The sequence below is a fragment of the Chrysochloris asiatica genome, unplaced genomic scaffold, assembly GCF_000296735.1.
Source record: "Chrysochloris asiatica unplaced genomic scaffold, ChrAsi1.0 scaffold00049, whole genome shotgun sequence".
NCBI lineage: Eukaryota > Metazoa > Chordata > Mammalia > Afrosoricida > Chrysochloridae > Chrysochloris > Chrysochloris asiatica.
Window position 1 is genome coordinate 19,741,249 of NW_006408567.1, and position 18,606 is coordinate 19,759,854.

General features: G+C 41.5%; 1 protein-coding gene across 1 annotated transcript; it reads left to right on the forward strand.

The window, feature by feature from the left end:
- Nucleotides 1-479: 479 nt before the first annotated feature.
- Nucleotides 480-16,791, forward strand: ETS2 (v-ets avian erythroblastosis virus E26 oncogene homolog 2). Its single transcript, XM_006862574.1, has 9 exons — nucleotides 480-554; nucleotides 5,026-5,137; nucleotides 6,259-6,378; nucleotides 7,509-7,709; nucleotides 9,329-9,412; nucleotides 11,002-11,226; nucleotides 13,102-13,365; nucleotides 15,640-15,758; nucleotides 16,576-16,791. The coding sequence occupies exons 1-9, from the start codon at nucleotides 483-485 to the stop codon at nucleotides 16,789-16,791; spliced, it is 1,413 nt and encodes a 470-aa protein (XP_006862636.1). The 5' UTR covers nucleotides 480-482.
- Nucleotides 16,792-18,606: the final 1,815 nt, after the last annotated feature.

The window sequence follows — 18,606 nt, forward strand, 5'->3', positions numbered from 1 at the left end:
CTGTGGAGTCCTGGTGTATGATGCTTTGGGTTAATGCACTGAATTGTAAGCTTGGTTTGAACTGCAAGGTCTGTGGTTCAAATTCACCAGATGCTCCTCAGAAACCCTATACAGGGCTGCTGTGGGTCGGACCTGACTCAATAGCACTTAACAACAACAACAAGAACAAGGAGACTGTAGGAGCCTTGGTAGCACATGGGTTATGAGTTGGGCTGTTAACCGCAAGGTCAGCAGTTCAAATCTATCTACCAGCTACTCTGCTAAGAAAGTTGAGGCTTTCTGTTCCCATAAAGATTTATAACTTCCTTAAACCCTATACAGGGCCTCTCTGAGTCAGAACTGACTCCACAGCACACAACCACCATCACTACCATCACCAATAGATGGTGGAAATTGGCAGACCCATCCAGATCAAGTATTAATGTTGTCCAAGGTGACTTCTTTAAATTGTACTTCTTTTTGACTCTTTTCTCTCTTTTAAGATGAATGATTTTGCAATCAAGAATATGGATCAGGTGGCCCCGGTGTCTAACAATTACAGAGGGATACTGAAGGTGAGTTATCAAGTCTTTAAAAAAAAAAAAAAAAAAATTGGAAAACTCAATCTTTAGGACAAAGAATGATGGGCTGGGTCTAGTTTGTTTGTTTCTTTAATTTGTTGACGTGTGGCTCTGGACTCTTGGCTAATCGTTCTGAACCTCGTTTTCCTAGTCTTTAAAGTGGTGTCTTATTGCTTGCTCCATTTGTTCTCCAAGGTATGGACCGATTTAACATGGGGGTAGTTTATTTCTGAGGCTCATTTCAAGGAAGGAAATCCTATGATGCTCAATAGCACAGAATTGGAGAGGTTTACTCTGCTGTCTTTATTAGGCACTCCAGAGCTTCCTTGGGTGGCAGATAGGCTGCTTCACATGAAATGAAAGAATTAGAAGAGGCAGTCAGACCCATTGCTACATCAGAAGGAGCAAAGGAGCCTTTTCATGAAGTAGAGAACATGGGCATCTGTTTACATAACCCCCTAAAACAAATTAAAGATGAGAGTCTTCTTTGCATAAACAGATTCCTTCTAGCTTCTCTTCTAATTGCTTTTAGGAACATTTTTCAGCAGCGCAAACATCATTTCCCATTTGTTTTCTCCAAATGTTAAGATCTGATTGTTATTTGTTTTAAGCATTATATGGTAACTGTGCTGCTAAATCAGTACTTTCAAGACCAGTTCCCTTAAAGCTTATTGTCTTGTATAATAATGATCTCTCTCAGACTTCTTGTATATTTTTTGTATATCATTATGAGTTGGAATTTGGCACAGACCTTTCTACAATTATGAATTTCATTCGTCTTCATGCTAGTGAGTTTACTTGTTTGAATTGGTCAGATGTTTTACGGAAGGCAGAAACTACAGAAGAAATTATAGTATGAACTCAAGACCACACCCCCAAGAATAGGGCTTCTGTCAAATAAAATAATTTGATGGTGCCTATGACTCGACAGCACTTCCCAACAACATTGCAATTTCTGAGTCCTGGTGTGGTGCTGCAGAATAATGCACTGGTCTGCAAGTTGGTTTTTAGCAGAAAGGTTGGCGGTTCAAGCTCACCAGCTGCTCCTCGGAGTCCATATGAGTTAGATCTGACTCGATGGCATTTAACAACAACAACATCAACAACATGCAAGTTCTGGGAGTGCGAGGGCTCTAGAGCAGGGGTGGGAAGCTTTTTTCTGCTAAGGGCCATTTGGATATTTATAACATTATTTAATATAAATGTATGCTGCTATGGAAAAAATCTGCTAGATTTATTGAATTCCGAGTTCTGCCTTCGGTTGCCTTGACTAGGCAACTGATTTCTCGGGCTTATATGGCCCTTGGGTTGGATGTTCTCTACCTCTGCTTTAGAGGAGAAGCTTTCGGATTTTGAACCACAAGGTCAGCAGTTTTACAGCCTTGCAAAGATTTTTAGCCTTGGAAACCCTATACAAGGTCACTTTGAGTCAGTACCGACTCCACAGCACTTAACTGCAACAACATGCAATTTCTGGACTTGGAGAAGAAATAACCATTGTAGAATTGTTGTTGTTACGTGCCATTGAGTTGGTTTTGACCCATAGTGACCCTAGTGACCCTGTATAGGATTTCCAAGGAGCAGTGGTGAGCTTGAACTGCTAACATTGTGATTCAAGCTGACTTTGCAGTCCAGCGCATTAGCCCACAGCACCACACCAGGACTCTGCTGTAGAATTAGATGTGTTGAAATATACAGCACAAATTTCTATTGTTTGGCTTCTGGTTTAAAAAAACAAGCAAACAAAAAAACACCAGGAATTATACTTGTTAAAAGCATTTCTGGGCAGTGCTTTGGAGAATTTAAAAACATCTATTGGTTGTTTCACCAAAATGAGTCCTGTTTGAAATTTGAGTCTTTTGCATTTGTTTCATTGAGGTATATTGGGCTGTTGAACGTCATTGTCTGGGCTTCTTTGGATTGGTTCCACCTTCTCCTTTCCTTTCTTTGCAATGCATCATCACTCCTTCTTCTGCTTTTCTGAAAAGGGAGCACACGAATCTTTATTTGTAAATGTGTTACATCTTTTTTTTTTTTTTGTAAGTTGATGACTCAACAGATGTCATTGTATTACACGTAACATGGGATTTCCAGTGTATATTGGAAAAATAGAGCCTTTCTTTCGCCGTTTTTTATTCTCCCACAAGTGAGACAGTGATGAATCAAGACTATCTGATTCTTATGAATGACACATACTCCAAAGGAAAGTTCCTTCATAAAAGTTGCATGAGATTGTAAAACAGAATGAGCTTTTATTTTTCCATGTGTCTGTTCTTTCCCCTGAGTTGTCTATAGTTTAACTTTAAATCTGTTTCCATTAGAAGTCTTTCGCTTTAGCCGATTTTGGGTTTGTGTGTGTGTTTGAATTTATAGGTAGCAAAACGTTTGCGCTTTCTATAATCTTCGCATGTCATTAACCTTCAGTGACTTAATTATAGTCATCATGTTGTTTAACCAGCACTATTAACTGTTCCTGAGTTTTTCTATCACCCTTAATAGGGGCCCAGTGTCTTCCTTTCAGCCTCCCTCTCACCCATGTCTAATCCCAAACCCATACACATTGTCACTGAGTCGATTCTGACTCACAGCGACCCTATAGGATGGTAGAACTTCTCCTTAGGGTTTCCAGTCTTTGTGAAAGCAGACCACTTGATTTTCCTCCCATGGAGCAGCTGGTGGGTTTAAACCACTGACCTTGCATTTAGCCCAAATCTTAACCCACGGTCCCACCAAGACTCCTTCGCTCACTTTTGCTGTTGTTGTTGTTAAGTGCCGTCAAGTTGGTTTAGACTCATATTGATGCTATATAGGGTTTCCAAGGAGTGGCTGACAAGTTTGAACCACCAACCTTACGATTCAAACCAACCTTGTGGTCTAGTGCTTTATTCACCATGCCACACCCGGACTACGTGACCACTAATAAACTTTGGTTTCTATGAACTAGCTTGTTGTGGTATTTCATGTAAGTGGGATCATAAAATATTTGTCCTTTTGTGACTGACTTGTTTCACTTAACATGTTCGTGTTGTGGCATGTATCAATGCTTCATTCTCTCTATGGCAGAGTAATAGTTCATTAGATGGCTATACCACATTTTGTTGACCCATTCATCTGCTGATGGGCATTTTGACTGTATGTTTTGAGTGTTAATGATGTGCAATGAACATTGGATTACAAGTATCTGTTTTCCTTCCTGATTTTAATTCTTTTGGGTATATACCTATGAATGCTAGTGCTGGGTCAGTCATCTGATAATTCTATCTTTAACTTTTTGAGGATTGGCCAGACTTTTTTCACAGTGACTACCATTTCATAATCCCACCAACAATAGATGAACTGTTTTTTTTTTTTTCACATCCTTGCCAGCACCTGTTGTTTTCTGTTTTTCTTACTAATAATTATCCGTGTGTGTGTGTGTGTGTGTGTGTGTGTGTGTATGTGTAAGCCCTGGTGTGGTGCTGTAGGATAAGCCTGCCTTTGACACTTTTGGTGTGTACTTGTTTGCTGTTTTCCCCTTACTGGACTGCTAACCATAAGGTCAGTGGTTCAAACCCACCAGCTGCTCCTTGGAAACCCTATACAGGATCACTATGAGTCAGAACCAACTCGATGGCACGTAACAACAATAACTCTGTGTATGTTGGGAGGAGGATTTCTTTTTAATACACTTACATAAAATTAAACCTCAAGGAATTTTCCCAATTTCTTACTGCGTTTGCATTATTGAAATTGAGGAAACACAGCTTTAGTTTCAGTTAAAAGTGTTACATGGTAAACATTTCAGAATAAATACTTCCAAAGATAAAGTAATGTATTTCATGGTTTCATTTTCAATTTTTATTTAATAATTTACTTTTTAAAAATTTTAGCTGTGGTTGTTGGTGGTTATGTACTGTGGAGTCAGTTCCGACTCAGAGTGACCTTGCATATGGTTTCCGAGGCTGTAAATCTCTAAGGGAGCAGAAAGCTTCATCTTTCTCCCACGGAACAGCTGATAGTTTTGAACTGCTAACCCTGAGGTTAGCAGCCCGATTTGTAACCACCACACAGTGTGTTCAGACTGCCCTGCCAAAGGATTCTTAGGCACAGAGACTAAAATGGATTTTTATGGTTTAGCTGGAGGGAGGACCAAGAGTTCGGACTTTGGTGTCTGAGGTTCCTCTCAACCCTGTTCTAAGAGTGTATTCATTTTAGGTTTGCTTTATGAATTTAAATTAAGCCATTAAAACATATTTCTAATCATTCTGACTCTGATCGTACTTAAAGAATCCCAAAGTAAAAATAGAATCGTTTCTGTCACTGATTCTCTCAGAAACCGACGTAGAGAACTGATTGGTTGATTCCATAGATTATAATTGCCAGCTTAACCATGGTATATCATTGAGGTTAGCCGTGGCCCACTTTAAAAATAAGTCAATGCATTAAAATACTGTATTTCAGTTTTCTTTTCCATCTGTTTTCACAGCGCCAGCCTGCCTTTGACACTTTTGATGGGTCCTTGTTTGCTGTTTTCCCCTCATTAAATGAAGAGCAAACACTCCAAGAAGTGCCAACAGGCTTGGATTCAATCTCTCATGGTAATTTGTCACTCTGACTTGACAAATATGTGTGATTTCCCTACATAGTTCAGTGAATAAAGAGATGATAACTCATGTTGATATCTTGACTCTTTGGTATAAAAAGTCAAATTGAGTCTCTGGACCTGGGAATAGGCAGCTTTCTGTTTCTGAACATGATGTTGGAGATGTCTGTACATGCCAGAGACACCCAAGTAAGAGCAAATGCTCAGTTGTGGGTGAACTGCAGAAATACCTGTTGTTGATACTTTCAACACTACATGAGGCTGGGTCTTTTTCTCCCTGGTGTACTCGGCAAATCAGACACAAAACGGGATGTAAAAATTTAAACCACATCATTTGTTAAATCATCCCCACATGGAATTTTGGAGGTAACACAAATTCCTGCTGATGTCTATTTATTTTTGTACTATTTCTTTTCATTGTTTATTCTTTTGAGTATGTCACATGACGTCTCTGTAGCTACTATGGCATAGTTACTCATTGTAAACATTTCTGAGATTATTTTGTCATATGAAGTAGGTGCTAGAAAACACAACTCAGAAAATTAATTAAAACACATGTGCTTTCATAATCCACATGTCGTGTGACAGTTTTATCATTTAGCAATTGCTGAGGAAATCCAGAGGGGTTTTTTATTATTATTATTATTATTATTGAACAAGCGTTCTTTTTGGATGTTAAGCGTTATATTTCCTATCATGCTTGAAGTCTCTTTACTTGTTTAGTTTAATGGAAATAACTTTCAGGTAATGCATTTACAATCCATTAAGCCTTTTTGCTCAAACACTATGTGATTTCTTTCATTGTACAAAATTTAAAAAATAGACTTGGATGGAAATTTTCTCTATGCATGACTGCTTTAGGAAGGATTGCCAAAGGAAACTTGATGTATTTTAGATGTTTCTTTTTTTATAAATGGGGTTATAAGCGATACAATATTTTCTCAATGCCAGTCAAAAATGTGATGTGTGTTGTTGTTATTATTTATACTCTTCTAAGGGATTGTGTTAATATTTGAGATCAAAATTGCTCTTTCCTGGAAACAAGTTTTACCTGTAGTCCCTGTCTTTGATATTGCCATCTTGAAGCACTAATGACCCCGTGGGGTTTCTCTCTAGAATCTACCAACTGTGAATTGCCTCTGTTAACACCATGCAGCAAGGCTGTGATGAGTCAAGCCTTAAAAGCTACCTTCAGTGGCTTCAAGAAGGAGCAGCGCCGTCTAGGTATCCCAAAGAGTAAGTGCTGTCCTTTAGAGCTGTTCTTTCTACGTATTGGGGTGGCCCAAATGCTTAAGTGCTCAGTTACTAACTAAAACCTTGGTGGTTCCAACCCTCCCAAATTCCTTAGCAGAAAAAGCTGGCGATCTGTTTCCAAAAGTTCATGGCCTTGAAATCCCTACAGAGCTCAGCTGTACTCTACTACATACATGGGATTGTCACGAGTCACAGTCACCTCAGTGGCAACTATTTTGGTTTTCTTCTGAATCTTTGTTGTCCTAGACAAACTAATTTGATAGTAATTGATTGAGCTTGATTTAGTTTTTGGACTGTTGTGAAGAGCATCTTGCAAAGAGTAGCATATATATATATTGCTAAGTACTATGGAGTCAGTTCCAACTCACAGTGACCCTGTACAGGGTTTCCGAGGCTATAAATCTTTATGGGAGCAGAATGCCTCATCTTTGTCCCGCGGAACAGCTGGTAGTTTCGAACTGCTGACCTTGCTGTTCACAGCCCAATTCGTAACCACTACGTTACCAGAGCACCTTATAGCATATATATATATGTATATATATATACTTGGTTGATTGGTTGCTTGGTTATATGCCATGGAATCAGTTCCTACTCATAACAACCCCGCATAGGGTTTCTGAGGCTGTAAATCTTCACGGGAGAAGAAAGCTTCATCTTTCTCCTTCAGAACAGCTGATAGTTCAAAATGCTGACCTTGAGGTTGGCAGCCCAACTTGTAACCACGACGCTGTCAGAGTTCTTGGTTCAGGTATATGTAGCATATACCTGATCCAGCTTTAATTTTGACACAGTCAGCTGAACATGTAATCCAACTTTCATTTAATATTCATTTTTGTTGTTAAGTGCCATTAAGTCAGTTCCGACTCACAGCGACCCCGTTTAGGGTTTCCAAGGAGCAGTTGGTGGGTTTGAACTGCTGACTATTGTTTGCAGTCCAATGCTGATCCTACAGTACCACACCAGGAGTTCATTAGAGGGAATCTTTGTGATTATAGAATTTCCCTTAGACATAGTCTAATGGTGTTTCGCTCATTTCATTGAGGCATTTAATCAGGCTAACTCTGTTCTCACTTTCCCTTTGTTTGTCCCATTGCTTCTTTCCTCCTTTGTAGATCCTTGGTTATGGACCGAGCAGCAAGTATGCCAGTGGCTTCTTTGGGCTACCAATGAGTTCAGTCTGGTGAATGTAAACCTCCAGAGGTTTGGCATGACCGGCCAGGTCTTGTGCAACCTTGGCAAGGAGCGCTTTCTGGAGCTGGCACCTGACTTTGTGGGCGACATTCTATGGGAACATCTGGAGCAGATGATTAAAGGTACCAGATGAATGGCTTAGTTTCTCCTCATCTGAGTGAGACGAGGCAGGGAAGAGTGACGAGGGATCCATGCTTTTCAGCTGTGGGCTTGGCGAGTTAAACGATTCAAAGTAAAGCCTGAAGACACCACTCTAGTGAGTCAGATATATGGCAAGGGTTATAGAATTCTCTTCCATTTAAGTTTGTGTGTATGGCATCACGTATAGCCACAAGGCAGCCACCTTAGTCACTCATTCATTCATGATTGCCAGACTGCATTCGTCATGGGAGTACATGCTGGTTCAGGTACATGGCATATCAATGTGGGCTCACTGCACAGAGCAGAAAGAAACAAGTCAACCCCAAAGAAAGGCTTTGTTTTATTCAGGTGAACTCCAAATTTCAAAGTACATTTTCTTAGTCCAAGTGGAATCCAAATTTATTTTTGTTATATTTTTAAGCAAATATATAAGTCATTGGCTTGTTTATAAATATTTTGACATATTATTGAATCTCACTGTAGAAATCTCACTAAATATAGAGAAAATCTTGATTTGGACTCTAAAACAGCAGTGAGATCAACGTTAAAAAAAATACATAGAGTTAAAGTTACAGTGATAGATCATTTTGTTTAAAAAATTAGAATATTCACACATTTGTAGATTTCAGGGAATGGTGTGGTGCTGTGGGTTAATATGTCAGACTGCAAGATTGAAGGTTCAAGCTCACCAGCCCCTCCTTGGAAACCCTATACAGGGTCCCTATGGGTCAGAACAGACTCGATGGTACAACAGCCCCTCACTGAATTAGTCTTGAACACACCAAGTGTCTGGCTACAGTAGACTGATTCTTAGGGACCCGAGGAACCCAAGCACCAGTTCTTTGTTTTCATGGCCTCCAGAGCTCAGAAATACAAATACAAAATTTTTTTTTCTTATTTTTAAAAACCTCAAATTTTCTCTGAACTTGAACAGGTGTTATCTGACAAGTTTCTGCTGAATCTGATTATTAGCAAATTGGGTATGTTTTGCCGTTAGTCAGGGGTGAAAGTTTGTGTGATTGGGTTTATGGGTGTGTATGTGGTTAGATGTTTTTTAGTTAAGTAAATGTACACAGTGAGGCCAACCTTTTCCCTTTCAAAGGCTCAGAACCATCTATTTCTCTTTTTGTCATGCTTGTCACACACACTCTTGAGAAACTTGCAGCGCTGGGTCATAAGTTTCATGGGAGGCAACAACTGTCTGTCTTGTTAATGTAGTTTTCTCAGCCCCTTGTCCAGATAATACTTCATAAATATTCAACTATTTTTCAAAGAAAGTGAATACATTTTATATATAATCTAGACCTTTCAGAAAATTCAATAGAAAAGTTACCTTCTTTTCCAGTGACAGTATTTATTTCGACAAACATTGTCCCGATTATTAGCAAAATGTGTTTCTGACTCTCGACTTTTGCAATAGACGTCATAGTGATCAGGAGCAGGTATAAATGAAGAGGTATACCATTGCATGAAATGGGAAGCCCACAATTGCATGTCAGTTAAAACAAACCAGAGGACAGTAATTTAAAGAGTGACTTTTTTGCCTCTTGTGTAGTTTTTGCCAAGAGTTAGTCTCAAGTCTCTTGTATCTGTTTTTCAGAGAACCAAGAAAAGACAGAAGATCAATATGAAGAAAATTCACACCTCAACTCAGTTCCTCATTGGATTAATAGCAATTCAATAGGTCAGTCTCATTGATCCTGCTCTTATGAACTTGGCTGTTAAGACATCCCATTCGATTTGAACTCTAGTCGAATAGCCTAGGATTGCAGTTTCATTTTGTAGCCACGCCGCTACCCAGCTATTAAGTACTTGAAATGTGCCTGGTTTACACTGATATGTATAGGTGAGGATATTTGAATGTACAATTTTGAAGTCTTTGTATGAAACAGGAAATGTAAAATACCTCCTTAATAATGCATAAAGAGTGTTGATTGGATATGAAATGATGCTCTCTGACATTTTAGGTTAAAAAATAGTTATTAAAATTAATTCCAATTATTTCTTTTTATTTCCTAAATGTGGCTGTGGAGTATGAAGTTGTGTATGTGGGTCACATTATCTCTCTGTTGGTCAGTGCTGGTCTAGACAATTCACAGAGAGAGGAGCAGAATTAAGCAAGCTAATGACCCGATAAGAAGTCAGTGTTGCCAAGAAGGAGGCCCTGGTGGCACAATAGTTCATTACTAGACTGCAAATGCAAAGTTTGGCCATTTGAACCTACCCAGTGGACTCTTGGTGGGGCACTGTAGGATCAGCACCCTGAGAACCACAGGGTCGGCAGTTCAAACCTATCAACTGCTCCTCAGAAACCCTATGCAAGGTCATTATGAGTCAGAACTGACTCGACGGCACTTACCAACAGCAGTGCCTTCATGGGAGAAATGACTTGAAACCTGCTCCTATATAAAGATTATAGACTAGAAAACCCTTTGGGGATGTTCTACTCTGTTACTCTGAGACAGAGGCACCTCAGTGGCACCTAACAATAACAAATTGCAACGAAGAGGGGCAGGCACAGCTTAGAAAGCAATTCTCCATTTGCTTTGAGCTTTGAAGTTTTCAGAAGGTTCTTGGTGCATAGGCCTTCTTTCTGGATGCTGATGAGAGTAGCTTCAGGGGTATTTCTCTCTAGTCAGTGTGGGGAGTGGATGATTTGAGAACTGTGTCATTAGAATTTTGTTCTTCAATGGTGGTGGTCCAGTTCTCTGAGTCTGCTCAGGCCTCGAGTGTAAACAATTCAGTTCAGGTGACGACCTTCCTCACTGCACTGCTCTGCCCTGATGTTTACCAGTTAGCCTACTCAGCAGTCTTTCCAAATGTAGCACAGTGGGAGCCTTCTGGGATCTGGGATCAAAGTAAGAAAGCTTCCTTTAGTTTCTAGAAAATTAGATATTCTCCTATGAACTCATGTGGAATGTGATAAATGAGAAGGACGGAAGCTTTGACTTGACATCAGGAAATGAGGTTTCAAGGCTTAGCTTTGCTCCTCACGAACCATACAGTGTTGGCAAATCACTCATGTCCTTGGAGCACAAAGAGGCAGCGACCCCTGTCATCCTGAGGGTCACGTGAATGCAGGTGTAGAAATCATAGCACTGTGGCATTTGAGTTCTGGGTCCAGAAACAGCTGACATTTTGCAAGAGTGTTATTTAGTTGAGAAGTAAATAATTTGAGAAGAGGAGGATTTAATGTGCAACCTGAGGGCTTAAAGGACTTCAGTAGTTCCCAAGTGTGCCTTCACTAAGAACTGTCCGATGGCATTGTTGTAGGTTTGGGCATGGAGCAGGTGCCCTATGGAATGCAAACACCGAACTACCCCAAAGGTGGCCTGCTGGACAACTTGTGTCAGCCCTCTCATGTGCCCAGTGCTCTGAGTTCAGAGCAGGAGTTCCAGCTGTACCCCAAGACTCGGCTCAGCACCATTAGTGTCAACTACTGTCCCGTCAGCCAGGACTTCCCGACGAACAACTTGAATTTGCTTCCCAGCAATTCCGGTAAGATTGGATGCATTCAAGGGTTGTTCCTTTAAACAGGACTTGTCAGTTTGATTCTGGGAGCTGTCCAGGTTGTGAAATGAATGTTCTTTTTCTTAATAAAGACATCCTGTTTTCAGTCATTGGAAGAGGGGGTCAGAGTACTTGTCCATGTCCTAAATGACTTATACTCACTAACACACACAATTGGTTCATTCAACAAGCAGACATGCAATGTGTCTCAGCACTGGTACAGGTATTGAGGCTACCCCTGAACAAGAGAGTCCCTGCTTGTGAGATTAAAACCCTCTACTGATGGAATGTTTGGTGGAAACAAGTCTGGGAATGTATTAAGCTTTTATAATGGAAATCTATTATAAAATGCACTACTGAATTTGGATGCATACATATACTTAAATGTTATTAGTTGCTATTGCATTTCTGGCACCCTGGAAGGTTCCCGCATGCCTTTTCTCAGCCAATACCCCTAATCCCACCCCTAAAGGAGACCATTATTCTGATTATTTCATCATAAATTTGTTATTGAACTTCATATAAATGGAACCATACACTGTTTTCTTTAGTACTTGTCTTTTGCTCATGATTAAGTCAAAGAATCTTCAGTGTTTTGGAATAGAGCAGTAATGTGTCCTTTTTCGTAGCTATATGGTATTCCATTGCAGTAAGCTTTATTGTTAGCGCCCTTACTCATAATGATACCATGCATAAAAACATAATGAAACACTACCCAGTTCTGCACCACCCCAATGATCAGTTTGGGATCAGATTATTGAGATCCATAGGTTTTCATTGACTGATTTTCCCAAGTAGAGCACCAGGTCTTTCTTCCTAGTTCATCTTCGTAGTCTAGTGAGGAATCTGCTGACACTTTTTCAGAATCATCACAAAGTTTCTACTGACAGATGGGTGATGACTACACATTGGCCTGAAATCAGACCCGGATCTTGCTCATGCTGTTACTGTTAAGTGCAATCAAGTCAGTTTCAACTCATAGTGACCCTATATAGGGTTTCTGAGGAGTAGCTGGTAGGTTTGAACTGCCAACCTTGTGGTTAGGAGTCCACTACTTATCCTATAGCGCCACACAAGGCTCCTGGAAAGCAAGAATTTTATCATTGAGCCATTGAGTTTGTTCTGACTCATAGAGACCCTGTGAAGGCTTTCTGAGGCTATAATTCTTTACAGAAGCAGAAAGCCTCATCTTTTCTCTCAGAGCATCTGGTGGGTTCGAAGTTCTGATCAACAGAGCCACCGCACTTCTCATTGCTGTATTGTTTTGTTAAGTGCTGTATGTTGTTATGTGCCGTGGAGTCATTTCTGACTCATAGCGACTCATAAAGATCATGGAACAGCTGGTAGTTTCAAACTGCTGACGCTGAGGTTAGCAGCCTGATTCATAACCACTACGCTACCAGAGCTCCTAAGTGCTGTATAGTATTCCATTATATGAAGCAGCAATTTATCCATTCTACTGTTGTTGATGGAAAAGAGCTCTAATGGCACTGTGGGTTAGGTGTTGAGTTGCTAACCACAAAGTCAGCGGTTCAAACGTACAAGCTGCCCAGTGGGAGAAAGATGAGGCTATCTGCTATTGTACAGATTTACAGTCTTCAGAAACCTTATAAAGGGTTCCTGTGAGTTGGGTGGTGGTGTTAGAAGATGGTGTGATTTGTGTGTTTATCAGAAAGATTAAGCACCTGGAGATAAACTCAATGTGAGAGTCTCTGAGTGATTCTATACCCACAGAGTATGCAGTTACGTGGGTTGTTGGTACCGATGGTGCTGTTGAACCTGGAGTTTTTCATCAATGACGTTGGTCTCATTCATTGCCCCTGTAGGACTCAAAGTATGTGCTTGGTTGTCTTTCTGTACCAGGTAAGCCCAGAGATCACGACTCTTCAGAGAGCGGCACAGACAGCTTTGAGAGCTCAGACTCGCTGCTGAAGTCCTGGAACAGTCAGTCGTCCTTGATTGACGTGCAGCGGGTACCTTCCTTCGAGAGCTTCGAGGACGACTGTAGTCAGCCCCTGGGCCTCAACAAGCCAACCATGTCGTTCAAGGACTACATCCAGGAGAGGAGCGACCCAGTGGAGCAGGGCAAACCAGTTATACCTGCAGCTGTGCTGGCTGGCTTTACAGGTGAGTGTGACCATGCTGGCCAACTGCTTGTTGGCCTCCTCTGTGAACCCGAGAGCTGCTGAGTGTCATGTTTAGCAAGGGTGGTTCTAGTGTACGCACTCTGGTATTTACCCTCCATGTTCTGTGCTTGGCTGGCTGTATCCCTGAATTCTACACGTGGCAGCAGTGTAGGGGTTTTCGTATACATGAAGCTCAGTGGGGTGTACTGGGGACACTGGGCCTGTGGAGTCCTTTGCTGGTGACTCATTGGCTCCAGAAATGTCAAAGACCTACATCGACTTAGGCTGGGGCTGCATCAGTCAGGGAGGGGCCACCGAACCCACCTCTAGGAACATAGGGACTGTTTACCTTTTCTTCTAAAATTTTATTTTTAAAGATTTAGGTAAGGGCTGTTCTAGGCTATTCTAGGCAAAAGACAAATATTAAAGCTGTTTTTGCAGCCAAATGTTTCCAGGACTTAAGCAAAAATGTGGAGACTATTTTCATTGCATCTTGTGTCCTTAAATATACTTCTTTTCTTCTTCTTCTCCCATATTTTGACCAAATGGAGCCATTGTGGATTAAAAAAAAAAAAAACCCTCCTTAACATAATTTGACGGGTTACAAGTCAGAATTCTTAGGCATCCTGATTATGTATTTATTCCAGACAACCTTTAAATGTATTAAATACAAGCTAAGATGTATGGAAACTGACATAACTTTCCAGCACTGGATTCAGACCCCAGTTCTGAGAATAAACAGAATTCCTTTCATTTTTACAGTAAAATGGGTTACCATTTGTTGACTGCCAACCCAAAAAAAATAAAACAAAACACCAAAATAACCCTACAAAACAAAATCCAGCCAGTCAGCGCCTAGTGTGGCGACCCCGTGTGTATCAGAGTAGAATTGTACTTGTAGTTTTCAGTGGTTAGTTTTGGGGAGTACATTTCCAGGCTTTTCTATTAGCAACTAAGCACTTAACCATTTACACCACCCAAGGACTCACTCAAGGGCAGCGGTAATTCACCCATTTTACAGATGGGGAAATTGACTCAGAGGTAAACTGTTTTCCCGTGATCACCCTGGTCACCTAGCTGACTGGTTTCAGACTGCCTATCATTTTGTGCTCTGTTTACAGCACTTCATGGATGAGAACCATCGGGTTTTAGGGAGTGGCACAAAGAGAGTGGGGTTTGAGTTGGCAAGCTCAGTTTCTCTCACCCTGCATTGATAGGTGTGTGACCCTGGGCAAGGCACTTGGTCTTTGAGGTACATTTTGTTCCTCATATTTAAAATAGGACTAGCTGAAGCTTCCCAAACCACATTTTGCATAGCAAATACTATGAAGCAATGGATATTGCCACTGTTGGCTGCTGAGTAAATCCAGTTTTGTGGTGGTTGAGTAAATTTGAAAAGTTCAATCCATAAATAAAGCAGACGGGAACCACCATAGCTGTGCCTCACTCTGCCTTCCCCCGCCCCTCCCCCCTTGTGTTTCTAGAAATAAACTATGAAGGCTTTGACATAGGTTGTCAAGTAGAAGTTGCTTGCCCTAAAGTTTTCCAAAAAGACCAAACCCAACAATCAAGGGAGTTTCAGCTGAGTGGCCTTCAGGAGTAGGAAGTGCTGAGGAAATCTCATATTTGGTGTCCATACTCATCCATTATGACACCAACACCTTGAGTTGCACCTTCATGTTGGAATTCAGTTCAGAGAATTGGTTCTACAGTCTTCAGTCAGCTTGTTTGATTCAGATGACTTAAGTTATAGTCCTGGGGTGGCGCTGTGGACTAATGCGCTGGACTTGCAAAGTCAGTCTGAACTACAAAGTCGGGCTCAAGTGCACTAGCTGCTCCTCAGAAATCCTATACAGGGCTGCTATGGATTGATGGCACTTAACCACAACAAGGAGCCCTGGTGGCACAAAAAGTTATGTGCTTGGCTACTAACCTAAAGATTGGTGGTTCGAACACTCCCAACAGCTTGGTGTGATCCACTGTAAAACTCACATGGGCTCGCTATAGGTATGAATCAATTCAATGGCAACCAACAACAGACTAGGATGACTAAAGCCATGCTGTCCAGAGTCCCTGGGGGTCATAGTTCAAATAGTAGATTACTTGTTAGAAGGTTAGTGGTTTTGGAACCCGCCAGAGATACCTCAGAAAATAGGCCTAGTGAGCCATTCCTGAAAACCGCACACATGGACTCACCATGAGTTGGAGTTGGCAGGAGGAGCCTTGCTGTATTTTAAATGTATAAAAATGTGCAACCTACCTCTCTCCTTCCCAGGAAGTGGACCTATTCAGCTGTGGCAGTTTCTCTTGGAGTTACTCTCGGACAAGTCTTGCCAGCCATTCATCAGCTGGACGGGGAACGGATGGGAATTTAAGCTTGCTGACCCCGATGAGGTAAGATCAGGCCTGGGAAACCTCTGGGCTTTGAACCCTGACTGCATCCTGTTAGGTTCAAACGTTAGGACACTGCAAAGTGTTCACCATACAAGCAGGAGTATTTCTACCTGGACAATTCAGATTGTTGAGACAAGGACAAGGACTCCCCAGTTTGTTGATGAGCATCAATAGCGTTCCTGGGTATGCACATGGGTACAGGGCAGACAGCACTGTCTTGCCCTGTTGTTGATAAAACAGCCCAAGCTGTAAGCTGAGGCTTTCTCTGGTCCATCTGAAAATGTGTTTTCCATGTGGGGTAACATCTGGATTGGCTTCCTGGCTCCTTACTTAGCTAGAAGCAGCCCTGGTGGGTTGGAGCCAGGTGCCTTGTCTGGGGGTGGAAGGCTGAGGGGAGCTCCAGGACAGAATTAAGGAAGGTCTTTCATTTCTGTCACCTCCACGAAACCTTTGGGAAACAGGAACATTGAGGTTTGGTCACATCACATGGCTCGGGTCCCCACTCAGCAGCTGTTAACTGTTCCTGTAGGGATAAGAACCCGGGAGGTGGGGCTCTCTTGATTACAAGCACGAGATGCCTCACAGCCCAGGAATGGTGCTGTGTGCCCCTCCAGGGACCCAGCACTTTCTTAAATGAGGAACACCATGACCCTGGTCTTAAAACAGATTGTGCTTCTCTCGGTATTCTGTTGTGGTCAGATTTCTATGGTACCCACCCGTGCATTTGAGTCATAATTTGGAGGAGCATCCTTCGTGTTTTCTCAGTTGACTAACTCAGAATCTCTTTTTAATGCTTTTCTGTCTCTCTCTACCAAAGGTGGCCCGGCGTTGGGGGAAGAGAAAAAATAAGCCAAAGATGAACTACGAGAAGCTGAGCCGAGGTCTTCGCTACTATTACGACAAGAACATCATCCACAAGACGTCAGGGAAGCGCTACGTGTACCGCTTTGTGTGTGACCTCCAGAACTTGCTTGGCTTCACGCCAGAGGAGCTTCATGCCATCCTGGGTGTGCAGCCCGACACAGAGGACTGAGGCCCCGGCCAGACTGCCTGAGCGGGCCCCGGCCCCGTGTGACTGCGATGGGAAGCCCGTCCCGACCGCCGCTCCAGGGACCTTGAGCAGAAGGGATTTAATATGTCCAGGAATAACATCACCAAGAAGCAATGGTCTTGTTGACTCTGAAACCTGGGTTCTCCAGCCAGGCCATCTTGTTCAGCTTTGTGGAAGGCGGCAGGGTTCCTTGCTTCCAAGGTCTGCCGACATAATAACACTATTTATGATGCAACTAAATTAAGATGGTCAGGAAAGAAGCTCTGGAAGCCACGTGAGCTCGAAGCAGGCCGTGTGTGACTGGGTTGTGCAGCTATATTATATTTTTCAAGGAAAAAGCATGCTGTGCGTGCACAAACACACATTTGTTTTTTGGGGTTTTTTTTTTGCCTTTTGCAACAAGGAATAGAAATACGAAAGTGTTTCTCTTTGCTCAGAGGGTTAAGAGGGTGGGAAGGAGAGAATCATGCCATTTCAGAAGTTAGTTTGTATATATTATTGTAATCGTATAATTGTTATCAAAATCCTCTACCAGTCCTATTTAACAGAAATTGTATATTGTAATTTAAAGTAATTATATAACTATTTGAAAGAAGAATACAGGCATCCGATGTTTATTCCATTTTACAATAGCACACACAGGGTTTTACAAAGTCTACCTTCTTCAGGGGCTAAGAGAAATTGTAAGATGCACACTAGTTACATTCAGTATACCTACAGGAATAAGGAATAGAAGAAAGGTTAATCCCCCTTGTTTTGTGTGCCTCTGTTATTACCTGGCAAGGACTTTGTACCTTTGGGACTTGACAAGAAATTTTCTGGGGACACATCTGGCCTCTTTGTGGTTTCTTCTTTAATTGTAATGTAAAAGTAAATAGTTATAAAGCAGTATTTTTCTTGACAAATGGCATATGTTTTTCACGTCTACGCATGTCTTTAAATCAGTTTATACACAAAACTTAATTTTATTTTTCAGTTTGACTATGTTTCCCCAACGTACCTCTTCCTGACCTGCCATCTCCCCCCTCTGCCCCCTGTTACTCTGTATGATTAAAATAAGAATACTATTTTTGGAAACATGCAACTCCTTTTCAGAGATCAGGAGGGATTTATGTAGCAGCTATTTTTACTGCAAAAGTAATTCACTGGAAAAAAAAATGTAATTTGTAAGAAAGCTTTATTTTTATCTCAGCTCCATGTCAAGTTACACATATTGTAAAAGAGCTGAAGGTTCCGGGTGGGGGTGGGGGGATCTTTATTAAATCTCTTGAACATAAATGAAGCATGGCTTGTCCCATCATTGTTCATTGGTCGTGTCTTGGACTATCTGGATAACATACTTCCCTGCCCCCTCACCCCATCAGTAGAACTAAGTTCTATAGGCTTTTCAATGGCTTTTCAGAAGCAGAGTGCCAGTATTTTCTTTGGAGGCACCTCGGAGTAGGCTCAAAGTTCCAACTTTTTGGTTAGTAGCTGAACCACATCAGCAGCTTGCACTAACCTACAGACTCTGGAGACACATACAAATGGGCTTCTAAAAGTTCATGGAAAAATTCCATTCTCTTTTCCTTCTCTTTTTCTATGAACTTTTGAAAGCTTCACCATACTGCTCCTTTTTGCTGACTATGAGGCCGTTTTGTAATTTCCTTGGACACAGATTGCCTAGGGGCAAAAAGGGTAAACAAAGGTGAACGAGAATGCATCAGAATCATTCACTTGAAGAAACTATTTTGTTTGGTTGAAGACATTTATATTTGGCTCAGAGTTGCTTCTGGGCCAGCTATTCTGTTCTTGACC

Bases quoted from the DNA above. Each gene is read 5' to 3' on its own strand.
- ETS2 (XM_006862574.1), top strand. From the start codon at position 483: ATGAATGATTTTGCAATCAAGAATATGGATCAGGTGGCCCCGGTGTCT. The intron at 555-5,025 runs GTGAGTTATCAA...CTGTTTTCACAG, and splicing joins ATTACAGAGGGATACTGAAG to CGCCAGCCTGCCTTTGACAC. The intron at 6,379-7,508 runs GTAAGTGCTGTC...CCTCCTTTGTAG, and splicing joins CCGTCTAGGTATCCCAAAGA to ATCCTTGGTTATGGACCGAG.